Here is a 26550-nt window from a genome sequence, read left to right as displayed (position 1 = left end):
ATTCCTTTGACCTCATGGCTTGGTTTTTGCTATGACATGCACTGTCACTGTGGAACCATATATATACAGGTGTGTTCCTTTCCAAATCATGTCCAATCATTTGAATTTACCACATGTGGACTTCAATCAAGTTGTAGAAATATCTCAAGGATGATCATGGAAATAGGATGTACCTGAGCTCTGTTTTTTATTTGTAATACGTTTGCAAACATTTCTAAAAACCTGTTTTTGCTTTGTCATTATGGGGTATTGTGTGTAGATTGAGGATTTTTTATTTAATTTAATCCATTTTAGAACAAGGCTGTAACGTAACAAAATGCTTCTCAGTCCTACTTCAAAAATGACCCCCCCCTCTTCCCCGCAACCTTTTCGTCCCACTGCTACAACATTTTCCAAAGGAAACACTGGTGTACTTCCCCCTTTCTGTCAAGAGACTCGTGCTCCTATTTGTTATAATTAGAGTTCATGTTTATTCACTGCTGTCTAGATAGTGGTCCCACTGAAAGTTCAACCTCCATTCAGACTTCTAGTAAGCCTCATCGACATTCATTCATGCAAACTAATAGCCTGGATGGAGAAGGTTGCATGCCCATTGCTATTATTCTCAGTGGAATTCCTCAACTATAGAATGTATAAAGCACCACAATCCCTTCCAGAACTCTGCACTTCACTTCATCGGTACTACTGGTCTGTTACACAATTACAGAAAACCCATTTTAAGGGAGAGTGGATTGGTTTGCTTGCGCAATCATGCAAAATCCCAGATCAAATAGTAAAACAGAATCTTTGGAGAAGTTGATATGTATAACTGGTATGTTTTTTTATATTTTGATTAGTATGAGAGATGGGATTCTTTCACTAATAACCCTGGGGATGCACTGAACCCTATTGTATATATTTAATGAATGACCTTTGTATGACATAACGTAGGGCTCCCGAGTGGCGCAGCGGTCTAAGGCACTGCATCTCAATGCTAGAGGCGTCACTACAGAGGCTGTATCACAACCGGCCGTGATTGGGAGTCCCATAGAACTTCGTACAATTGGCCCAGAATTGTCCGGGTTAGGGTTTGGCCGGGGTAGGCCGTCATTGTAAATAATAATTTGTTCTTAACTGACTTGCCTAGTTAAATAAAATAAAAATAACATTTGACCTGCAGCTGATGGCTGTCAGCACTGGGAGCGTCACTGTGGAGCAATGGAGGCCCGAGCCCAGTGGGCTTGCAGACTGCTGCAGGAGTTCCAGAGGAGGGTGGAGGCGTCAGGTATCCCTGGTCCACATTCTGAGATCCCCAACCAGGCCAAGGACTCCCCCGCCAAGAGGGCTCACGGTGAGATTCACTACCAGGTTATCTTACTGTAGTATGGATCTGATACACCAACAGACAGACCTGTACCTAGTGATGAGAATAGCTACCTTGTGTAAGTTAAGCTATTAATAAGGAAAGAGAGAAGGCGTTGATAGATACTGAACAGGAATGTTTGATGTGGTCTTTTTGTCCTCACTGTGCCATTATCAGGCCCCAATTGTCTCTCTCTTGACACAGATGGACAGCCCAGCCCCCCTGACAGGGATCAGAGCTCCAGGAGGAACTCAATAGCACCTCCTCCCCCGGGGAATCCTCTGAAGAGGCTCCGCTCTAGCTGTGTGGTGGTACGAATGGACGACCTTGATATCCATCAGGTGAGACTGTGCTTGCTTTCTGTTTTTAGCCAGCTAGCAAGTAGCCTACAGCCTATTGGCAGGCACAAAAAGAGGTAATGTAAAACAAACCTAAACTTTCATTAAATGTAGCTATTATTAATAAATATGCAGTTGGTTTTCTTTCAGATTAGTTTACAGTGGAGATGTTTTCAACATCATTCTTATTTGCCTTTACCACAAATGGGAAGACAACATAAATAACATCTCTGCTGTCGCCCCCTTGTGAATGTTGCTATTTCATGGACAGGCAAAGTACAGTGCCTTGCGAAAGTATTCGGCCCCCTTGAATTTTGCGACCTTTTGCCACATTTCAGGCTTCAAACATAAAGATATAAAACCATATTTTTTTGTGAAGAATCAACAACAAGTGGGACACAATCATGAAGTGGAACGACATTTATTGGATATTTCAAACTTTTTTAACAAATCAAAAACTGAAAAATTGGGCGTGCAAAATTATTCAGCCCCCTTAAGTTAATACTTTGTAGCGCCACCTTTTGCTGCGATTACAGCTGTAAGTCGCTTGGGGTATGTCTCTATCAGTTTTGCACATCGAGAGACTGAATTTTTTCCCATTCCTCCTTGCAAAACAGCTCGAGCTCAGTGAGGTTGGATGGAGAGCATTTGTGAACAGCAGTTTTCAGTTCTTTCCACAGATTCTCGATTGGATTCAGGTCTGGACTTTGACTTGGCCATTCTAACACCTGGATATGTTTATTTTTGAACCATTCCATTGTAGATTTTGCTTTATGTTTTGGATCATTTTCTTGTTGGAAGACAAATCTCCGTCCCAGTCTCAGGTCTTTTGCAGACTCCATCAGGTTTTCTTCCAGAATGGTCCTGTATTTGGCTCCATCCATCTTCCCATCAATTTTAACCATCTTCCCTGTCCCTGCTGAAGAAAAGCAGGCCCAAACCATGATGCTGCCACCACCATGTTTGACAGTGGGGATGGTGTGTTCAGGGTGATGAGCTGTGTTGCTTTTACACCAAACATAACGTTTTGCATTGTTGCCAAAAAGTTCAATTTTGGTTTCATCTGACCAGAGCACCTTCTTCCACATGTTTGGTGTGTCTCCCAGGTGGCTTGTGGCAAACTTTAAACGACACTTTTTATGGATATCTTTAAGAAATGGCTTTCTTCTTGCCACTCTTCCATAAAGGCCAGATTTGTGCAATATACGACTGATTGTTGTCCTATGGACAGAGTCTCCCACCTCAGCTGTAGATCTCTGCAGTTCATCCAGAGTGATCATGGGCCTCTTGGCTGCATCTCTGATCAGTCTTCTTCTTGTATGAGCTGAAAGTTTAGAGGGACGGCCAGGTCTTGGTAGATTTGCAGTGGTCTGATACTCCTTCCATTTCAATATTATCGCTTGCACAGTGCTCCTTGGGATGTTAACAGCTTGGGAAATCTTTTTGTATCCAAATCCGGCTTTAAACTTCTTCACAACAGTATCTCGGACCTGCCTGGTGTGTTCCTTGTTCTTCATGATGCTCTCTGCGCTTTTAACGGACCTCTGAGACTATCACAGTGCAGGTGCATTTATACGGAGACTTGATTACACACAGGTGGATTGTATTTATCATCATTAGTCATTTAGGTCAACATTGGATCATTCAGAGATCCTCACTGAACTTCTGGAGAGAGTTTGCTGTACTGAAAGTAAAGGGGCTGAATAATTTTGCACGCCCAATTTTTCAGTTTTTGATTTGTTAAAACCACTTAAGCTTAGGGCTTACTTTTTCGAACATTCTGTTAAAAATTGCGCAACATTTCAGCGTCCTGCTACTCATGCCAGGAATATAGTATATGCATATGATTAGTATGTGTGGATAGAAAACACTCTGACGTTTCTAAAACTGGTTAAATCACGGCTGTGACTATAACAGAACGTGTGTTTCGTCGAAAAGCGCAAGGAAAACTGATCACCAAAAAGTGGAAAAAATATCAATGCGCCACTTGCATGTATTGTCTATGGCACAGCAAATTAGATGGGGCCAAGATTACCAGTCCTACAGCTTCCACACGATGTCGCCAGTCTTGGCAATTGCCTGGGAGTTGTTCCTTGGTCAAATGAAGAAGAGAGACCCCATTCCATCCGGTCTCCGACAGAATGTTTTGGAAGATATTTCCGACCATGATTTGAAGACGTGGAGCTATTGAATACACATCGCCCGTGATCAATTTGATAGATTATTAACGTTTACTAATACCTAAAGTTGGATTACAAAAGTATTTCGAAGTTTTTTGTGAAAGTTTGTCGTCAACTTTTTTCATTTAAAAAAATTACGTTGCGTTTTAAAACAGTGTTTTTTTCTGGATCACACACTTTTCATAGATCGATATTTTGGGTATATATGGACCAATTTAATCTAAAAAAAGACCCAATAGTGATGTTTATGGGACATATAGGAGTGCCAACAAAGAAGCTTGTCAAAGGTAATGAATGTTTTATATTTTATTTCTGCGTTTTGTGTAGCGCAGGCTATGCTAATTATTTTGTTTACGTCCCCTTCAGGTATTTCGGGGTGTTGCATGCTATCAGATAATAGCTTCTCATGCTTTCGCCGAAAAGCATTTTAAAAATCTGACTTGTTGGCTAGATTCACAACGAGTGTAGCTTTAATTCAGTACCCTGCATGTGTGTTTTAATGAACGTTTGAGTTTTAACGAGTGCTATTAGCATTTAGCGTAGCGCATTTGCATTTCCAGATGGCTGGGTGGGACGCAGACGTCTCAGGGGACGCTAAGAGGTTAAAAAAGTTTGAAATATCCAATAAATGTCGTTCCACTTCATGATTGTGTCCCACTTGTTGTTGATTCTTCACAAAAAAATACAGTTTTATATCTTTATGTTTGAAGCCTGAAATGTGGCAAAAGGTCGCAAAGTTCAAGGGGGCCGAATACTTTCGCAAGGCACTGTATCATGTTACCAAAAGGTGTGCGTTGCTCCAAAGAATTGTATTCCTCCCAAGTGCAAATCGACGTGCATGAACTGTGTGGACCGCTTAAGAGAGGAAATCCTTTTCACCTCGTCATGCTCGACCACCCTAAAGCATGTCAGCTGTGATGTAGAAAACCCCTGCCACCACAAATAAAGCTCAGTAGTTTCGTATTATCCAGCCATAGAAGAAAACTGATTTAAAATGCAGCATGACATGATTATGGGTATTTTTGGGTTGAGTTGAAAGTTGTTCCTTTTTTTCTCAGAAAAAAATCTTCTTTTTTTTGCATTCGATGATGTATAGCAGGGGTCCCCAATTACATTCAGCCGTGCTCCAATATTTCCTTGAATGATGGTCGGGGGGCCGGAACATAGTTAGATCATTTGTACACTGCAAATTGACAGTAAGAAAGTCAAACAGATATCGTATTTGACAAAAACAGAATTATTTCAAACCTTGATTACATTGAGATATGATCGCATATGCCTGTATTTATGCATGTGAATACTTGGGAACAGATTTCCTAAATTGAAATCACTTTGAGCTTGGGGGTCCCAAATAAAATCATCCCCGGGCTGAATTTGGTCCGTCTTACGGAACCCTGGTGTATAGTTAGTACTGCATTGAGTAATTAAGATCCTTGTGAGTTCCGTTCACTCTGACAGTCAGAAAACTCATTACTTCACTCCTGTCGATTGTTACATTTTCGATGTGAGAAAAGCACTTTAGAGATCAATTTCATATGAATCATTATTGCCACCCCATCCCCTCACACAGGTGTCTACAGGGGGACGCCACAGCAAGAAGACCCAGTCCTTAATATCCTGTAACCGCAAGGCCCTGAACCTAGCAGACAATATACCAGCCATCCACCTGCAATTCACAGAGTATTACTTCCCTGACAACCCTGGTTTGCCTGGTATGAGCTGACCACATTGTGTGTTTATAGTAAACTGGTATTATCTTATTCCGTTTTTTTGTGGAACAAAACAAACCATTAGAATATTATCTTACAACAACTGAACAAATGCTCCTCTCTCCATCCCCCTCTCATTCCCCAGTACCCAACACTAACCTGTATGCCCAGCTGAACGGCCTACAGCTGTGCCTAGACCCAGCCAGTCTGCTGTGGGTCAACCTGTTCTCGCGGGGCCTGCTGCGTACCCTGGAGCAGGTCAAAGCCTTCTACCAACTCCAGGACGGCAGCAAGGCAGAGGAGCACGTGGACATCCGCATTGACGCAGCACAGATCAAAGTGAGATTGAATGAATGAAACCAGGCCAAGTTGTCAGGAGGAAGAGAGCTGCATCGTTGCAGGCTGTGTCCCTTTTAGTATTGCAGCTCATTATACAACTTCTAAGTCATTGGAAATGTTGCAAACAGTTAGTGTTGCTCATGAAAATTGGTTGAAAATGTATGCCCTTCACCAATTTATGCTCTTCACCATTTTGTAATGTGGCTTGTGTCTTTATGATGAGCAGTTTTCTCTCTAGGGGCACATCATGTAAACGTTGGAGTTTATGTTATTGTTAGTTTAATGTATCTGGTCAGTAAATGACTGTTTCTGTGCCTCGCCCTGTCTGTCTGTCTGCAGTTGATTATTCCCCTGGAGTCATCCATCATGGACCACCAAGACAGGCCCCAGTCTCTGAACATCACTGTTCCCCAGACGGTCCTCAGCAACACCTGCCACTCCCCACACGGCACCCGGGCCGACCTCAACGCCACCTACAGCAGCTTCTCCACCTGCCACTTCTTCCAGTCCGCTCCCCCTTGCTCCTTCCCCCGAGACCAGAGCTCCTTTCTCCCCCTACCCTCTGCCTTCCTCCAGCACTCCCTGGAGATGGAGCCCCTGCCCTTTTCTGAGATGAGACCCCTCCGGGCCAAGGACGTCTGGTCCCTAAGTCTCTCCCGCCTGTCCATGAGCTTCGAGGGGGCACGGAAAAGCAACAAGGGCAGAGCTCACCCCTTCGTGGAGCCTTTCACCATGTCTGTGTGGATATGTCGTCCATGTGCGTTTAAGGGCTGTTCCCTGGTCTCCTCTCCCAGTGAACCAGCTCCTGTAGATCCCAACCATGGATCCTTAGAGCAGGAGAACCAGCTCTCTTCCAACCCTGACCACCACAACCAGGACAGTAAAAAGGAGGCTCCAGTGGCCTCTATTCACTTCCTGGCCCAGGCCATCACACCGGTCAAAGTTTGGCTCAACCACTACCAGTATGTGGCCCTGCTGCGGATGAAGGACACCCTGGCCAGGCTGGGGGGCGAACTAGGCCGGGACACCAGGGACGCTAAGCAGGCCAGGGGCCAGAAGTCTGAGCCCCCTACGATGTGCCTAGCCCTCCTAATGGACTCAGTGGAGCTGGGGCTCCTGCTACCACCTGCAGCCATGGAGCCAGAGGAGGAGGAGGCCCACACCCCAGGATCTGAAAGCCCCAGCCTGACAGACTCCGACCTCTCCCCCACTCACCGTGCTACATCGCCAGGCCCTCTTGAGGACAGTGGGATAGGAAACGGTACTGCCACCGTCAACAGCTCTCCTCCCATTGAGCAGGAAGTGGATGGTGCGGTAGAGGAGGCCAGCGAGGCAGTAGAGGTCATGGAGGGGGAGACAACCCAGGAGGATGGTCCTGTCCCCTCTCCTCCCTTCTCCCCTGAACACCATCCCTCCCTCCTGTCTAGGGACCCCTCTACCTTCAGCCTGGAGGAAGAGCTGTCCAACGCCCTCACCGCCACCAAGGACGTCACCAAAGATGCCTTTAGTGCCTCCCTGGACCTGACTAAAGGGGCGTTCTCCATCACAAAAGATGCCTTCAGCTTCATGAGTCGTGGGTCAGGGATGAGCAAGCTGTTCACTACACAGGCCAAGTAGGTTTCCCAGCATGCTCTCCTGCTTTGCTGTTGTCATTACACCATATGGTTAAGGTCTATCAAGTCCAAAGTGTCAACTGTATGGATGTGTGGTTTTACTGGTGTGAATGACCATAAAGGCTGTTTCCTGTTTTCTGTTTGTGTAGGGAGCAGCGCCCCGAGGAGGGATGCCCTATGGCCAGTCTGCGGCTCCAGTCCATGAAGCTGTCTCTCTCACAGTACTCATTCGACAGCGCCATCCTGGACGGAAGCCTGCCCGACGACCACCTCTCAGTGGACAGCGACTCTAGTGACAACATTCTCATGGATGGTAACTCCTCATCCAAACTCCACAACATAGATGCATATTGTATCAATATTTTATTGATTTATTCAGATCCCTGTTAGCTTTTGCAGAAGCAGTAGCTATTCTTCCTTGGGTCCAGACAAAAACAGAAAACATGACAAGTAACAAAACACTGATAGACAAGAACAGTCACACAAAGACAGAACATTTGAAAATAAACTGTATCTATCTCGCTAGTAACAGGGTTTCAAAACAATAGGCTGCTTAGTCTTGAATCCCACTGTCAAAGTCTGGCCATAAGTAAGAGTTTTCTTTGCCCCTGTGTGTTCTGTTCTGTGATTTCAGAGTCAGGAGTAGAGTCCATGATGCGACCCAACAGCACCCGTGGGCCCATGGACAGTGGAGGCAGCGCTGCCCCGGGGACAGAGGGAGGGTCATCAGCCGACCTGAGCAGCTCCCTGTCCCAGAGCATTGAGGACATCACACAGGACACAGTAAGTCCCATTTTACATACACACACTGTCACAGAGACCGACAGTAGAGGCATTGTCATGGTCATGGTTTAGTCATGGTAACTAGGCTTCTCCAAAACTGCGTTCTGATGCTGCTGATGGTCATTAGTAGCCTATCAAACTTGCTAACTGCTAGTCGCTAATGACCTGCTACTCAGCGATCTATTGTCCCTCTAGTCACTCTGCCATAAAAGAAAATGCAATCGAAAATCAAATCAAACAGTTCATGAGAGCCCATTACTATATTTATTTCTCAATTCTCCTAATATTAAGCACATTGCTTTGCTTTACAACAGGAGTATAGCCTACATGACTGGCATTAAAATGCACCGTGGGAAAAGCGTCCTCCATTCACTATTTATGTGCATAGATTACATTTTCTTTCCCTGCCCCTGTGGTGACAGGCGCATGATAATGGTCCATTCTAAATCAAATCAAATTTCACACATATATTATTTAGTATATGTAAAGACCAGATTAAATTAAGAATAATCTGATGGGTGACCAGATTAGCCTATCACTTGTGAATGATGCCCAGCATCAAGAAACAGCATATGCCTTTTTTTGTGACTTTTTAGTCGCACATGTCAGTAGCCTAGCCCATAGGTTTTGTTAAGGTTTGGCCAAGTAACTCCAAACGTAGCCTCTAGACCTAGGACCCCTGGAACATGGTTAGAGAGCACATAGCCTCTAGGCCTAGGAGCCCTGGATCTTGGTTAGAGAGCACAGAGCCTCTAGGCCTAGGAGCCCTGGAACATGGTTAGAGAGCACAGAGCCTCTAGGCCTAGGAGCCCTGGAACATGGTTTGAGAGCACAGAGCCTCTAGGCCTAGGAGTCCTGGAACATGGTTAGAGAGCACAGAACCTCTAGGCCTAGGAGCCCTGGAACATGGTTAGAGAGCACAGAGCCTCTAGGCCTAGGACCCCTGGAACATGGTTCGAGAGCACAGAGCCTCTAGGCCTAGGAGCCCTGGAACATGGTTAGAGAGCACAGAGCCTAGTGAAACGTGTTCCTATAAGCCCAGTCATTGCGTAATCGCATGTGAAAATAGAGTTTGGACTGGACATTTTTTTAAAGAGGATTCCAGCTTTCTTGTTCTGCTATATTTATTGCTCGCTTCTTAAAATTAAGCACATTAATCTGCTTTACAACCTGGCATACATAGGCGACGTGTGAGTTTCAAGTTAGGGGAAGCAAATTTTCACCATAAAAAGGAACCTTCATAATAAAGCATTCCAGGCATCATCTCATTTACAGACTTATGTAAGATTTAATTTCACCTTTATTTAACAAGGTAGACCAGTTGAGAACAAGTTCTCATTTATAACTGCGACCTGGCCAAGATAAAAGCAGTGCGACAAAAACAACAACACAGAGCTACACATAGGATAAACAAACGTACAGTCAATAATACAATAGAAAAATCTATGTATAGTGTGTGCAAATATAGTAAGATTAGGGAGGTAAGGCAATAAATAGGCCATAGCGGCGAAATAATTACAATTCAGCATTAACACTGGAGTGATAGATGTGCAGATGATGATGTGCAAGTAGAGATACTGGGGTGAAAAAGAGCAAAAAAATAAAATAAAAAAAGAACAATATGGGGATGAGGTAGTTTGGTTGGCTATTTACAGATGGGCTGTGTATGGGTACAGTGATCGGTAAGCTGCTCTGACAGCTGATGCTTAAAGTTAGAGAGGGAGATATAAGTCTCAAGCTTGCAGTTCGTTCCAGTCATTTGCAGCAGAGAACTGGAAGGGAAGGTGGCCAAAGGAGGTGTTGGCTTTGGGGATGGCCAGTGAAATATACCTGCTGGAGCACGTGCTATTGGTGGGTGTTGCTATGGTGACCAGTGAGCTGAGATAAGGCGGGCTTTACCGAGCAAATATGTAGTGAGGGCCAGCCAACGAGAGCATACAGGTCGCAGTGGTGGGTAGTATATGGGGCTTTGGTGACAAAACGGATGGCACTGTGATAGACTACATCCAATTTGCTGAGTAGAGTGTTGGAGGCTATTTTGTAAATGACATAGCCAAAGTCAAGGATAGTCAGTTTTACAAGGGTATGTTTGGCAGCATGAGTGAAGGAGGCTTTGTTTGTGAAATATGAAGCATATTCTAGATTTAATTTTGGATTGGAGATGCTTAATGTGAGTCTGGAAGGAGAGTTTACAGTCTAACCAGACACCTAGGTATTTGTAGTTGTCCACATATTCTAAGTCAGAACCGTCCAGAGTAGTGATGCTAGTCGGGCAGGCGGGTGCGGGCAGCAATCAGTTGAAGAGCATGCATTTAGTTTTACTAGCATTTAAAAGCAGTTGGAGGCCACGGAAGGAGTGTTGTATGGCATTGAAGCTCGTTTGGAGGTTTGTTAACACAGTGTCCAAAGAAGGGCCAGATGTATACAGAATGGTGTCGTCTGCGTAGAGGTGGATCAGAGAATTACCAGCAGCAAGAGCGACATCATTGATGTATACAGAGAAAAGAGTCGGCCCGAGAATTGAACCTGAAGGACCTTGAGCGTGGCTGAGGTGCACCCATGACCAGCTCGGAAACCAGATTACATAGTGGAGAAGGTACGGTGGGATTCGAAATGGTTGATCTGTTTGTTAACTTGGCTTTTGAAGATTTTTAGAAAGGCAGGGCAGGATGGATATAGGTCTATAACAGGTTGGGTCTAGAGTGTTTCCCCTTTGAAGAGGGGGATGACCGCGGCAGCTTTCCAATCTTTGGGGGATCTCAGACTATACGAAAGAGCGGTTGAACAGGCTAGTAATAGGGGTTGCAACAATTTCGGAAAATCATTTTAGAAAGAGAGGGTCCAGATTGTCTAGCCCAGCTGATTTGAAGGATCCAGATTTTGCAGCTCTTTCAGAACATCAGCTGTCTTAATTTGGGTGAAGGAGAAGCGGGGGAGACTTGGGCAAGTTTCTGCGGGGGGTGCAGTGCTGTTGTCTAGGGTAGGTGTTAGAGGTCGACCGATTAATCGGAATTGCCGATTAATTAGGGCCGATTTCAAGTTATCATGACAATTGGACACCGATCATGGCCGATTACATTGCACTTCACGAGGAGACGACGTGGCGGGCTGTCTACCTGTTATGCGAGTGCAGCAAGGAGCCAAGGTAAGGTGCTAGCTAGCATTAAACTTATCTTATAAAAAACAATCAATCTTAACATAATCACTAGTTAACTACACATGGTTGATGATATTACTAGTTTATCTAGCTTGTCATGCGTTGCATATAATCGATGCGGTGCCTGTTAATTTATCATTGAATCATAGCCTACTTCGCCAAACGGGTGATTTAACAAGCGCATTTGCAAAAAAAGCACTGTCGTTGCACCAATGTGTACCTAACCATAAACATCAACGCCAATACACAATATATATTTTTAAACCTGCATATTTAGTTAATATTGCCTGCTATCATGAATTTCTTTTAACTAGGGAAATTGTGTCACTTCTCTTGCGTTCTGTGCAACAGAGTTAGCGTATATGCAGCAGTTTGGGCCACCTGGCTCGTTGCGAACTGTGTGAAGACTATTTCTTCCTAACAAAGACAGTCAACTTCACCAAACGGGGGATGCTTTAACAAAAGCGCATTTGCGAAAAAAGCACAATCGTTGCGCGAATGTACCTAACCATAAACATCAATGCCTTTCTTAAAATCAATACACAGAAGTATATACTTTTAAACCTGCATATTTAGTTAAAATAAATTCATGTTAGCAGGCAATATTAAACTTGGGAAATTGTATCACTTCTCTTGCGTTCATTGCACGCAGTGTCGGGGTATATGCAGCAGTTTGGGCCACCTGGCTCGTTGCGAACTGTGTGAAGACTATTTCTTCCTAACAAAGACAGTCAACTTCACCAAACGGGGGATGCTTTAACAAAAGCGCATTTGCGAAAAAAGCACAATCGTTGCGCGAATGTACCTAACCATAAACATCAATGCCTTTCTTAAAATCAATACACAGAAGTATATACTTTTAAACCTGCATATTTAGTTAAAATAAATTCATGTTAGCAGGCAATATTAAACTTGGGAAATTGTATCACTTCTCTTGCGTTCATTGCACGCAGTGTCGGGGTATATGCATCAGTTTGGGCCGCCTGGCTCGTTGCGAACTAATTTGCCAGAATTTTACGTAATTATGACACAATATTGAAGGTTGTACAATGTAACAGGAATATTTAGACTTATGGATGCCACCCATTCGATAAAATATGTAACGGTTCCGTATTTCACTCTAAGAATAAACGTTTTATTTTCGAAATGATAGTTTCCGGATTTTACCATATTAATGACCTAAGGCTCGTATTCCTGTGTGTTATTATGTTATAATTAAGTCTATGATTTATATTTGATAGAGCAGTCTGACTGAGTGGTGGTAGGCAGCAGCAGACTCGTAAGCATTCATTGAAACAACACTTTTGTGCGTTTGCCAGCAGCTCTTCATGACTTCAAGCCTATCAACTCCCGTGATTAGGCTGGTGTAACCAATGTGAAATGGCTAGCTAGTTAGCGGGGTGTGCGCTAATAGCGTTTCAAACGTCACTTGCTCTCTGACTTGGAGTAGTTGTTCCCCTTTCTCTGCAAGGGCCGTGGCTTTTGTGGAGCAATGGGTAACGATGCTTCGAGGGTGGCTGTTGTCGATGTATTCCTGGTTCGAGCCCAGGTAGGGGCGAGGAGAGAGACGGAAGCTATATGTTACACTGGCAATACTAAAGTGCCTATAAGAACATCCAATAGACAAAGGTATATGAAATACAAATGGTATAGAGAGAAATAGTCCTATAATTACTATAATAACCTCAACCTAAAACTTCTTACCTGGGAATATTGAAGACTCATGTTAAAAGGAACCACCAGCTTTCATACATTTTCATGTTCTGAGCAAGGAACTTAAACGTTAGCTTTTTTACATGGCACATATTGCACTTTTACTTTCTTTTCCAACACTTTGTTTTTGCATTATTTAAACCAAATGGAACATATTTCATTATTTATTTGAGGCTAAATTGATTGATGTATTATGTTAAGTTAAAATAAAAGTGTTAATTCAGTATTGTTGTAATTGTCATTATTACAATAATTGGTATTGGCGTTGAAAAATCATAATCGGTCGACCTCTAGTAGGTTTAGCCAGGTGGAAAGCATAGCCAGTGTAGAAAAATTCTTATTGAAATGATCGTTTATCGTAGATTTATCGGTGGTAACAGTGTTTTCTAGCCTCAGTGCAGTGGGCAGCTGGGAGGGGGTGCTCTTATTCTCCATAGACTTTACAGTGTCCCAAAACTTTTGTAATTAGTGCTAGAGGATGCAAATTTCTGTTTGAAAAAGCTAGCCTTAGCTTTCCTAACTGACTGTGTATATTGGTTCCTAACTTCCCTGAAAAGTTGCATATTCGCAGGGGCTATTCGATGCTAATGCAGTACGCCACAGGATGTTTTTGTGCTGGACAAGGGCAGTCAAGTCTGGGGTGAACCAGGGGATATATCTGGTCTTAGTTCTACATTTTTTGAATGGGGCATGCTTATTTAAAATGGTGAGGAAAGTACTTTTAAAGAGCAACCAGGTATCCTCTACTGACAGGATGAGGTCAATATCCTTCCAGGATACCCGGGGCAATTCGATTAGAAAGGCCTGCTCGCTGAAGTGTTTTAGGGTCAGTGATGAGGGGTGTTCGTTTGACAGCGGACCAATTACGGACACAGGCAATGATGCAGTGATCGCTGAGATCCTGGTTGAAGACAGCAGAGGTGTATTTAGAGGGCAAGTTGGTCAGGATGATATCTATGAGGGTGCCCATTGTTACGGATTTAGGGTTGTACCTGGCAGGTTCCTTGATAATTTGTGTGAGATTGAGGGCACCTATCTTAGATTGTAGGATGGCCGGGGTGTTAATCATATCCCAGTTTAGGTCACCTAACAGTACAAACTCTGAAGATAGATGGGGGGCAATCAATTCACATATGGTGTCCAGGGAACAGCTGGGGACTGAGGGGGATCTATAACAAGCGGCAATGTTGAGAGACTTGTTTATGGAAAGGTGGATTTTTAAAAGTAGAAGCTCGAATTGTTTGGGCACGAACCTGGATAGTATGACAGAACTCTGCAGGCTATCTCTGCAGTAGATTGCAAGATAGCCTACTATTATTCATAATGTAATGAGTAGATTCGATAGTCATAATTTAGGCTAGTAATATAACTCAATCACTGTTTGTAAAAAAAGACTGTTCGATGGCTGAGCGCATATAGTGTAGAGTAGGCCTAGGCTATACCAGATACGTTTCTTCTTTCTTTGCATGGGAACATGACGTCTGTGTGTGCAGCCTGTGCAAGAAACAGAGCAGAGCTAAACTTTTTTCAAATTATCATTAGAGTTGCATCATGCAGCCTTAGAATGATACATCTAAACATACTGTATAGCATAACTAACATTTGCATCACAACTAAAGTTGCATAAGTAACTCTAAATTAAGTATATAGGAGGACCTGTTTCTTTGTTATCCACTCAACACAGAATGGCCACATGTGGACACTCCCTCAAACCTTTTGGAGAACATATCCTTTCTATTTTATTCAGCCATGTTCAATGGATTCTTCATAATATAAAATAATATAAGAATAATGCCATGGAATTCTAAGCAAATCTTGTATGCTAAATGAACTAGTGTAGCCCACAGGCATATGCTATTCTGTTCTTCTGAAATAGAATACATTTTCTTATGTTTCTTTAGACCTGTCTAAAATAAATAATGGATTTACTGTGATGGATTTGTTAAATAGATTAGACTTTTTAAAATGTAGATGTTCCAACGGTCTGCATTAGTGGCTTGTGTGGAAGCCAGGAGATGATAAACATGTTTATGTTAATTAACGGTCAATTAACATGAGACCAGCAGTTATTTGCATGATAATCACTGACTGACAAAATTTAAGGACCGCCACAGACCTAGTCAGCACTCTCACTGTATATGCATGGGAGGGATGCTTGGCAATCATACTGTACCTGTAAGTTAGGTAATGCATAATTCTTATTGTGGGTAACTACTTGTCCTGTACTGTGCTGTGCAGGCCTCTGTGCTGTTGCTGGTGCTCAGTGGTATTGCCTGTGTGGCGGACCTGAAGGGAGAGGACCTGGTGATGGCAGTGGAGGTCCAGCATCTCACCTCCAGACAGATGGGCAACGTAAGGGTCTCTGACCTGCTGGCCAGACAAATGTCAGGTAACCTCAAGTTACGGGAAAAAAAACGATGGTTCTATTTCATTCTGGATGACCGCCAGTGGCAGTGCTTTCACTGGATTTGGATAATAAACAATGCCTCGTGACAGTCATCCAGAATGAAATAGAACTTATCTAGCTAAAGACACTGCACCTTACTGTAGCATCAGTCTAACAGAACAACTGTCACAAGCCACTGTCACTCAACGTCTCCAATAATAGCTGTTATTTTTGTTAAAGAATGCTCCCAACCTACTCTTACTTTCTCTCTTCCATCGGTGAATCACTCATACTCATATAGTCACATAATGACTCATGTAATCATCTTACTCTCTCGATCCAATGTTACAACTGAAGACTCAATGCTACTTTTAGACAATCACGTGAACAGAACATCCACTGTCGACCCCTCAGCCATAAACCTGATGCCCCAAAAGGCCATCCAACATCACCTGGACGAACCACTTAGATCTTTACGAGCATCTAGGCAACAAAAACTAGTCAACATCCTACTCGATGATGGAATTCAAGGCCAGATCCACTGTGGTGGTGATAATTCTGAAGCCTTTCCCATCTCCAACAGCATCAAGTAAGAATGTGTCTTGGGGCCCGGTGCTGTTCAACCTCTTTTTCACTGCCCTCGTCAACCACGCCACTAAGGACCTCAACAAAGGCATCTACATCAGATACAGGGATGAGAGTTCAATCTACGACCTGCACAGGCTCAGAGCAAAGACCAAAACACAAGAACATATTGTCCGTGAGGCCCTCTTTGCTGATGACTGTGCCCTAATCGTGCAAACGGAGGTAGACCTCCAGTCTTTCGCAGACAACTTTGTTGAAGCTTGCAAGAGTTTTGGTCTTACCATCAGCTTAGGAAAAACTGTAGTCTTCAGTCAACCATCACCCCTCTCCAACCCAGTGGTCCACAGCATCCACCTAAGTGGATCTGAGCTCCAAAATGTTGACCACCTCACATATCTGGGAGGAGCACCATGTCCAAGGATTGCTCACTCAACAAATAAATAACTAGCAGAATCCAGAAAGAAAGCCAGTCATTGGGAGGCTGAGGAACAGGATTCTAAATCATCACACAAATCTACAATGCAGTAGTTGTCACAACTCTGTTGTATGGCTGTGAAAACAGCTGGAGACATTCCATACACAATCTTTGAGATCTATAATGGGTATCCATTGGCAAGGCAAGGTGTCCTACCTGGAGATACTGCATAAATCTAACAGCACCAGCGTTAAAGCTAAGATCATTAAGACACAGCTCAGATGGACCTTCCACACCATCAGGATGCCCCAACATCGTCTCTGAAGAAGGATCTTCTTTAGCGAGCAGCAGCAGGGGCACCATGAGACAGGCCGACCCAAAAAGTAAATCAAAGACAACCTTAAACACAACCTCAATGTCTGCCATATCCAGCCCAGCCAACTCACAGACATCACCTCTAACCGATCCACCTGGCACTCCAAAACCCACACAGCAGTAGACCACTTCGAGAGGGACAGAAACAACCGTCTAACTGCAGCCTGATCAAAGTACCATTCCCGCACAACCGGACCCACAACACCAGCGGAAGCACATGTCTGTCCTTCATGCTTCAGAGTCTGCGCTTCAAAACTCTGACTCCTGAGCCAGTCAAGAACCCACAATTAACCAAGTGACATGCACAAGTCGTCATCGTGGAAACCAACAGACTGGCAGGGATCCATATCTGTGGTACCCATTCTCTGACTATATAACTCACGCTTTCCTTGATGTCCTAATCTCCAGGTGGGTCCACCCTGGGACAGAGACAGGGCTGCAGGTCAGCTCCAGTGGTGGGCATGCGAATAGAGATGGGTCCCTCTGCAGCACGGCACGGTCCCCTCTCTGCGTTGGTAGGTCACCTGGAGCTGGGTGTGCAGGGCTGTCGGGCGGAGCTCCTGGCCTCCACCCTGGCTACCCTGGGGCCCTTCCTGGAGGATGAGCTCAGTGCTGATGTCCAGCCCATGAAGATCCGCCTGGACAATGTCACCATCACTCTGAAGGTCAGCACAGGGAGACTATGGAACTCTGTTGGGGTCAAATAACGTCATTTGACGTGCACCCTATGGTTTTTATATGTGGTAAGACCCCAACAGCAATCCATAGGAGACCGATTGAATAAATGACAGTTAGTCTGTTATCCATGCCATCCATGGAGCTAACCAGTTCATTCCTGTTTAGGATGATGGTCCCAAGATCTACCCGACGGCCCCCCAGCCCCAACCTGCCACCTTTACCATAGACCAGGTGGTTCTGGAGCGCTCTGATGATGGCTTGTTTAGAATCAAAGGTGATTGGGGGAGAGGACACGGACATGCCTTTGAGTATCACTATGATTACAATTATTTTGTCACTGCTTGATTGATATGGAATAACAGTTATGAGTCATCTGTTTTTTAAATATATATTGTCGGTCTTGCAGGTGGTGCAGGCCCAGACTCTGCAGGTGGTGCTGTGGTATGTTTGGAGAAACCAGACAGTTCTTGTTCTGTCCAACCACAGCAGAGCATGGTATGAGCATTCAAAAACTTAAATACTTACATTCTCTATAACCACTGACTCTCTGGCTCACTCACCCATTACAGATTATTACAGGGTTAATGAACTCAAGATAATGACTCAAGATAAACAGACAGCACAAGCTGTTAACAAAAACATGATTGTGTTAGGGTGAGTAAGGATTCGGTTAGTTCTCACCACCGTGTAAAATGAAAGCGTAGTATAAATGGTGTTTATTTATGATAGCACAGTCCCTACAATAGTTGCATTGTAATTACAGTAGCTATATATTATTTTTTACCTTAAATGTGTTTGAAACCGTTGATTTAGAAATACAAACTCATAGGGCTTAGCTGGAATGCTGTAAGTTAAATGATGATTAGATGAAGGTAAGTCCACAATTCCATCTACCATCTACTTATACAGATCCTGTATTCCTGTTGTAATAGTTGAAGAATCTGTTGCCAATGAGACAGTTGTAGTTCTCCTGTTCTTGTTAAGGCTATGAGGGTCCAAATCAAGGCAGCAGGTATTCCAATTATAGCTGAATAGATATCTGGCTACTTGCCCTAGCAGAGAAACGTTATCTAGAAGTGAAAACTAATAAAGCCGACAACATTTTCCCTTCAGAGTCCATCCCTGGGGTCCCAGCTATTGGAGGCTCAGTTGGCCCTCTCTCAAGCCCTCACTGACCGAGAACGTCTCCTCCTGGAGGTCAGGAAGTACGACCCCATGTTTGACCTGTGACTGCTTAACTCCCCCAACCAGCAGAGGGCGATATACTGACACTGAATCAATAAGGGAGTAAAGGAACTGAATGAAATGTCTGGACTCAGGCATATGACAATTTGTAAACAACAAAGATGAGCACCCAATGGTGGAATCCACACTGGTAGTTTGAAAGCTCAAGCTCTTCTAATGAATTGTACAAACAGTGTGTCACTTCCAGAGAACACATAGGGGGGCTTGTATTAACAAGAAGCCCCACTGGAGTCACTATTTACACTCTGAGGTACATAACAGGCACTAGTTTCATCTGACAATCTAAACATGTTCCCTTCTGCTGTACAAAAGCAGTTTTAATTTAAACCACCATAGAGAATAGTTAACTCATTGTTGGGCTGCAACTCAATTGCCATTTATCTTTGATTTGAAGAACACATGCCAAAATGTGTCTTATAGACTGAGTGGTTAGAGCCCGGAATGCTGATTGGCTGACGGCCGTGGTATATCAGACCGCATACCACGGGTATGACAAAACATTTATTTTTACTCCTCTAATTACGTTGATAACCAGTTTAAAATAGCAGTAAGGCACCCCGGGGGTTTGTGGTATATGACCAATATACCAAGGGCTGTGTCTGGGCACTCCGCAATGTGTTGTGCATAAGAACAGCCCTTAGCCGTGGTATATTGGCCATATACCACACCCATTGTGCCTTATTGCTTAATTATATGCACTGTGTCTTATATGCCAGAGAACAGTCAGAGTTGTAAATGATGTCTGTTGATGATATGTTTTCATGTACAAATCATTCACTGTCAGGCATGCTGTGTGAAGATCACTAGTGTTTTAGGAATCTTGGTGAGTGGGTTTACAAACATCCACAAAGCTTCAAAGATAAAACTGCTTGTCAATGTTAAGTAGGTCCTGTCCATAGTTGTACATAACTGTAGGTCTGTATAGTTTGGAGCTGGTATCTTAGATGCATTAATGTAACCATTGTTTAGAACCATAGTGTATTAAATAGAAGAGTAGGGAAAGAAAAGCACTTTGACTTCAAGCAGTACTGCACTGTATCCATGGAGCTCCTGTGAATGGGAGCACAAGACAAACCTGCATATCTATCCCTTTGATTGATTGGTTGTGTATCAGAGGGTAGGGCAAGCTGTCTCCACACTGTTCAGACTTTTTCAGACACCAGGTCATTCCCCAGTGTTATCTTTGCATCATAAAAAAAGTATTACATTTTGTGACTGTAAAACTATATTTGTATTCTTCTTCTTCTTCCTTTTGAGAAAAGGTTCCACAATTGTTGCGGTACGTTATCTCATTTAGTTTGTTACATGAGGTGTACCCTGCCCTCAGACCGGTATTACTTGATCTCCTTAACTCACTCATCTGCATGGAGAAACACACATTCTAGGCATTTACTAATACCTCACTGCATGGATGAAATGTAGTGTTATTCTTTTGATATGAACTTTTACAGGCATGTAACATGTCTTTTTTTAAATGATTTTCCATTAGACAGTGTAGCTACTAGCCATTTCAAACAAACACTAGTGGCACAGCCATCATATCAAAGAATAGAGATAATGAATCTTAATTGTCTATATATGCACAATATATGTATAATACTAATAATTTTATCTACAGTAAATCTGACAGGTGCATTAATGCCAATTTGTTCATGTATTCCACCCATTGGGTACCTTTCTATTACTATGTAAAAGTCGTGAAGCCTTTGTACTAATTGGAATAATTTCTAGTATTATTTAATGATGTGGTTATGTTTTAATTATATATTTTTGTAGCAATTCTAGGGTATGATGTGGCGGTGACATTAGAAGTATTTAAATTGTATTATTTGTATGGTTTTTTTGTATTTAGATTAGTATTTGGTCCTGATGAGGGAGAGGAGAGACATTGGAGTAACGTTACTTAGATCCAAGTCACATTCCGCAAAACAAGTGTGAGTTGTGAGAAACTCAAATGGATCAAGAGACTTGTTTGTGTATGTGGTACAGTGCTAACAAGTTAATAACTCCACAACCCTCAGTTGAACTTTTAGCATCATTCTCCACTCTCTTCTGAGTGGTAGCTTGAGACCTCTGGTGGTCAGAATAATATGCCACTGATTTTCTGGTTGCCTTCCAATATGAATATGAATGAGTGTTACTTTCTAATTGTGGGAAGTAGCATGAAGCAATAGGAGGAAGTCTGTTTTGCCCATATTCTGAGAGGGAAGTTTTTTTTTAATGTACGAATGCCTAAGATTATCAAATAAAAAATAGTCTAATGGTTCAGTTTTTTTCCCATCCTGCATGTTTTGTATTTGAAAATTCCCTCAAGGTCAGTCAGTGTAACAAAGCAGTGATTCCATTCTCAATAATATCAGCGCCCCAATTTTCTTGCTGATATTTGCTTTTTGGCATGGCCTTGGCTGTCAGTGTGATGGGGAATGAAAATTACATCCCCAGTTGGAAGGATGCAGTTATGTTGACTGTGTCTAAAAATCAACCCTCACCCCCTCCTTAGAACCCTGTTAGTACCTCTCTGTTCACAGCAGGGTGCCCACTCTGCCCCCAGCCAGCTCCCTCCTCACTGCCTGTCAAGTTACACTTCTACTGCATCCCTTATCTTGCTTGGGTTACCATGATGTATGGGGATGGGACTGGGACACCGGGCATCTCCCTACATGGGCTGCTTTCTCTCGTCTTCGTCATCAGAATGACTTTGCAAAAATATTATCAATGTTGTGGATGGAGTGAGTGCATGCATTGTAACTGAACCGATTGTTCTTTTGCTCTATACCTTGTGGATTATTTGCACTTAAGTGTGGTATGTTCACTAGAAATTGCACTTGCTTAATGTGAATCACTTAGAGGATCATCCCTGATATTTTCCTGATACTAATGTTGTGGGAGGCCCTCTGACAGTATTATGTAATATTTGTGTTACACTTGCTTAGAAGTCATCACATCATTGAATAAGACTAAACTTGGTTCTGTGAACCAAATTAGTATGCGAAATGTTTCAAAGTGATAAACTATTGAACCAACTTTGTCATTATTTGTGTGCTATCTATATTCACTGTAGGGTGGTGGGTGACTATTTACTCAGTATGGTTGTATTATGCATTTATTGGCCCGTGAGCAGGTTTAAAGTTAGACACATGCACACACAAGCTCATCTTACGAGACTTTACCAGTCTTCATCTAACAAGAGAAGATAAATCATTAACAAATGTGTCCTTTTATTTATTGAAATATGGCCCAAAATGATTGACCTGAGGTATAATAAAATGGTTTAACTGAAACAACATTTTCCCAGGAAGTACTAGAAGTGACCAGTTTTGGATACTTCCATGCTTCACCAACAGCTCAAATAAAATGTATTTTAGAACATTGGCACAAACCTTGATGCTGTGGTCATTTTATTATTGACCATTAGTATATCCAAGAAATGCCCTCAAATATAACACAAAGGTTGACTTTGGAGTTCCTGACAACAGTATACTGCACTTGCCTTCATGGCCAAACCAATGACATTAGAATAGAGAATGAACATGAAAGTGGTGTGTAAGATGCTACCATCTGAAAGGTGAATACATCACCGCTTGGATCTATCTATAATCAGCAGGGCATGAGTGGCTCAGTGAAAGAGGATGTTCTTGTGCTTGGTGTTGGGGATCTGCTCTCTGCTCTTCAGCCTCCTGACAGCCTCCCTCATGTGCTTGGGCTGCAGGGGAGGCGTGTCCCCCCACTTCTCACACACATCCAGAGCTGCAGGACCAAACAGAGAAGCATGTCAGAGTAGTCAAAATGCTTCAAAGCCTTCGTTGGTGAAGATACAAGACAAATGATCCAGATCTCATATCTGGCCAACTAGTCAATATTAACTCAGTGGTGTCCCTCACTGACCTTCCTCCACTATTTCTCCAGCGAAGACCTTGGAAATACCAGACATGGCGATAACCACATTTTGAGAGACTGAGGATCCTGTAATGGACTGTATCAGCTGTATCAACCAGGTAAAGAAAAGCATACATTGAAATACAAGCATCAGTGAAATGTAATATTAAAATGGAACTGATTCTGATTAAATATAATTACATATGTGCCTAAAGGTCTTACCCTCTTGATGGCAGCTTTGGGGAAAGCAGAGCGTCTATACATCTCATAGCGGTTAAGCTGCTCCTCAGAGAAGGATGAGACCAAAACCCTGGACACCAGAGGGAAAAATATTAATGTATGAATGCTTGCAACAAATAATTGTCATAGTGCAGTTACCAAACAAACACAAATTACAGTATCAGAATCTTACTGCATCTTCTGTATCTCATCCTCGTCAACCTTTTGCCGCTTCTCCTTTTTCTTCTCAGGCTCAACTTTTAGTTTTTTGGAAGCTGGTTGATCTGAGGTTCCCTCATCCTCATCATCTCCAGCAACAGAGTCCTTCAGCAGGTCATGCAAAGTAAACAAAGGATTGTAGATATATACTACTATATCTTGAATGTGGATGTAGGGCCAATGTTTCAATATAGTTATTCTAACAAGCCACTTACCTGTTTGTGTTCGCGTTTGAGTGATTGTGAGGAGGAATCTTTTGATTCGGTGTCTGCATCAGAGGTCACAGGCACTTCTTCAGTGTCTTCGGTTTTAGGGCTTTCTCTAGCAGCCAATGAATTCTCAGAGTTGGATTCAGTCTTTATCCTAGCTGGGTCTGCCATAACTCATTCGAAATCTTACCACACCAATGTAATGTATAATTATGCAACAGTCAAAACGGAAATGTTTGACTCGAGAAACATCAACAAGTTAGCTAACTGCTAGCAAACAACTCCACAGCCATCTACGCTCACTTACTATCCTCGTGACTTACTATCCTCGTGGAATTATGCGTACCACGTTTATTGATCAAAAAAATAAAACCGTTAATTTAGCAAAATATTAGCTAAAGCGCGAAAGAGAAATGTTTTGAAGCATCATCAAAAAAACAACATGGAGAATATTCAGGCCGGAAGCTGCTGCTGAAATCAACTTCCGACTTAAACCCTCTATTGTCCTTTATTGGGAGAGCATTGACAACAATTATATATATGTGGCGGTGACATTAGAAGTATTTAAATATAATATATATATATATATATATATATATATATATTATAATTATGTCCTTTCTTTGTCATTTGAGAAAAAAATGCACATATTCCGTTATATTTGGTCCAGTGCTTTATGTACAGTGGCGTATTTCTATTCAACTAGTCATACTTGTTACAGTGTTTGTTTAAATGGGAAAGAAAATACTAGGCTCTTTTTTAGATGATCAGTGCTCTAACTAAATGTAATTTGGTAATCGACGTTTTAAACTATATTAATATGTCAATAGCCTCGATAATTAACTTTAAAATACATTTAACTCTCTGGAACCCATAAGGATATTTTTTGTTTTATGATTGCTCCTTCAGCGTCTCTCAAAAAAAATGTCAGGAGAAAGAGAGAGTTAGCGTTGGACATGTAACCGAAAGGTTGGGTTCGAATACCTGAGCTGACAAGGTGAAACATCTGTTGCTGTGCCCTTGAGTAAGACACTTAACCCTACTTTTCTCCAGGGGTGCTGACCTAATATGGCTGACCATGTAAAACAGCACATTTCCCTGCACCTGTCCAGTGTATGTGAAAATAAAACATATTTCTTTACCTTTATTATTGCACCCCTATGGGAGGGCAGCTCAGCCCTGTCCAAGCTCATCTCTGTCCTGACCACCCAATGGTGGAACCAGCTTCCACTAAAGCTAGGACAGCAAAGTCCCTGTCCATCTTCTGAATGCACCTGAAAGCCTACCTCTTCAAATAGTATTTTAAATAATCCCCCTCCTCACCTTGAACCACCCCGCCCTTTCTAGCGCTGACTTTATTGATAGCCACTTTATTGAGGTGTTTTATTTATTTAACCTTTAGACTAGGCAAGTCAGTTAACCTCTTTGTTAGATGATCGTCAAATTCTAATTTACATTGACGGCCTACGCCGACCAAACCCTAACCCGTGTACTTATTATGCCTGTCATATGTGGTTGTCCCAACTAGCTATCTTCAGATGGATGCACTAACTGTAAATCGCTCTGGATAAGAGTGTCTGCTAAATGACAAAAATGTAAATGTAATGACCATGTACTGTGCACTTCAGCACGTATATATTTTGTACATTGAAAAATGTTCTGGATGAATTATGTGCTTTTATAGTTGTAGGAATATGATTATTATGTTCTTCGACATTGGTAGTAGAATATAATGGAATACAATAATCACCAACTAAATACAATAATGCAAGATTATGAACAAACTGATTGATCGACGTCGTCAGATAGGGGCAGTTTTGAGGAAGTGACGCGCGCTTGAGACAGGGCGAAGGAAGTTTCATTTGGCTCTGTGGTGCTTAACTAAAGTTTTCCCCGGAGTCACAGTGGGGGATTAGACATTCTGTGAAATTGTAACGCTGGAGAGACTGATCCAACGGTGGAGGGAACCATCGTTTTCTTCGGCGTTGAAAGAACAAGTACGTCTGTGAGATTAGTAGAGGACCGCAAAGGATTTTTTTCTCCCGCTTTCCAAACCCCTCTTTCCCAAATCCTCCGACCCCCTTCTCGATCCGAGATGGGGAAGGAGCAGGAACTCCTAGAGGCGGCGCGCACAGGAAATCTTGCCGCCGTGGAAAAGCTTCTATCTGGGAAACGACAATCGACTGGAAGTGGAAGTGGATCATCGGGGACTGGTGGAAGCAGCAATAGCAGTGGTCACAATGCTTCGCACCCGCTTTCCAGCCTTCTCAGGTAGGGGAGAGCAGCGGATGAATGGAAGGCAGAGCGAGATGGTTCCGACCTAGAACGATCGGTGGTCATAAAGTGTGTTGTAAACGGCAAAGCCACATTCAGTAAACAACCCCCCTGATCAATAATTGTATTGTATTTTGCAATCACAGCAGTAGATATTCATTTGCATCCAATGCAGTGGACCCTTGCCATGTTTAATAATAACACATTAACGTTGCATGCGCAATGGAGTGCCTCTTTGTTAGATGATCGTCAGTGCAAAATACATAAATAAAATGCCACATGCAGCAGAAACCTTCTTACATACGCAAGATATTCATATAATGTTACCAGTATGTCGTATTGAAAACTCTAGTCCTCCATTTAATCGTAGCTAACTAGTCAATGGTTTGTTTGTCTATACATTTTGGACAGTTGTCATTGAGAAAAATTGTCTACAAACGCCCAAACATAATTATGTTTTTTTTTAAATCAGATTGATGCCAGACCCATTCATTCTCATATGCCAAGATTAATTTGGTTCACATAAACCGCGATAAAGGCAATGAAACACGAGCTGTCAGTGAAATGGAACATTCTTCCCCTGGCATTGTTGTTCCATGCCCTCCCGGAGCTAGTCTCTACTAGCAAGTGGGTGGAATGCAGTGTGTCGGCAGCCTGGGCAGTTGCATGCTGTTTTTTACTTGATCATGCAGGGAAAAATATTGGTTTATTTCAACCACAGTCCATCTTGCTCAGTGTTCTTTGTGTTGATAGGATTACATAGGCATAGATGAAGTGAGTGCACTTGAATGCCCACTGAGTGGTGACAATGTCAGAAGTAATAATGTTGGTGGCACTACTACAGCCCTTTCAGGTAAAGGTTGCAAGAGAAAGAGAAACATTGAAAACACAATGA

At 42.7% G+C, this 26550-nt stretch overlaps 3 protein-coding genes across 8 annotated transcripts in view; 2 read left to right on the top strand and 1 right to left on the bottom strand.

Annotated features, from left to right (window-relative positions):
- Positions 1 to 21881, top strand: part of LOC115132286 (bridge-like lipid transfer protein family member 3A) — a 61138-nt gene extending 39257 nt beyond the window's left edge. The window contains exons 10-21 of the mRNA XM_029664765.2: positions 1160 to 1330; positions 1547 to 1683; positions 5431 to 5572; positions 5715 to 5908; positions 6248 to 7521; positions 7671 to 7834; positions 8156 to 8304; positions 15413 to 15563; positions 17344 to 17600; positions 17779 to 17887; positions 18020 to 18108; positions 18727 to 21881. Of these exons, the coding sequence (XP_029520625.2) occupies positions 1160 to 1330; positions 1547 to 1683; positions 5431 to 5572; positions 5715 to 5908; positions 6248 to 7521; positions 7671 to 7834; positions 8156 to 8304; positions 15413 to 15563; positions 17344 to 17600; positions 17779 to 17887; positions 18020 to 18108; positions 18727 to 18843 (2954 nt within the window). The 3' untranslated portion in view covers positions 18844 to 21881. The remainder of the gene's footprint in view (positions 1 to 1159; positions 1331 to 1546; positions 1684 to 5430; positions 5573 to 5714; positions 5909 to 6247; positions 7522 to 7670; positions 7835 to 8155; positions 8305 to 15412; positions 15564 to 17343; positions 17601 to 17778; positions 17888 to 18019; positions 18109 to 18726) is intronic.
- Positions 21882 to 22059: 178 nt separating this feature from the next.
- Positions 22060 to 23854, bottom strand: taf11 (TAF11 RNA polymerase II, TATA box binding protein (TBP)-associated factor). The gene is made up of 5 exons (XM_029664778.2): positions 23388 to 23854; positions 23147 to 23277; positions 22957 to 23044; positions 22744 to 22840; positions 22060 to 22605 (listed from the first exon to the last, which is right to left on the bottom strand). Exons 1-5 carry the CDS (start codon positions 23550 to 23552, stop codon positions 22475 to 22477), a joined length of 612 nt encoding a protein of 203 aa, XP_029520638.1. The 5' UTR covers positions 23553 to 23854; the 3' UTR covers positions 22060 to 22474.
- A 1365-nt stretch (positions 23855 to 25219) lies between these two features.
- The window catches only part of LOC115132623 (ankyrin repeat and SAM domain-containing protein 1A-like), a 131525-nt gene continuing 130194 nt past the window's right edge, over positions 25220 to 26550 (top strand). For all 6 annotated transcript variants that reach the window (XM_065020781.1, XM_065020780.1, XM_065020783.1 and 3 more), the window contains exon 1: positions 25220 to 25652. In XM_065020781.1, the coding sequence (XP_064876853.1) occupies positions 25477 to 25652 (176 nt within the window). In that variant the 5' untranslated portion in view covers positions 25220 to 25476. The remainder of the gene's footprint in view (positions 25653 to 26550) is intronic.

The sequence above is a fragment of the Oncorhynchus nerka genome, linkage group LG7 (assembly GCF_034236695.1).
Source record: "Oncorhynchus nerka isolate Pitt River linkage group LG7, Oner_Uvic_2.0, whole genome shotgun sequence".
NCBI lineage: Eukaryota > Metazoa > Chordata > Actinopteri > Salmoniformes > Salmonidae > Oncorhynchus > Oncorhynchus nerka.
The sequence above is the reverse complement of the archived record's forward strand: the minus strand, read 5'-3'. Positions and strand labels throughout refer to the sequence as shown.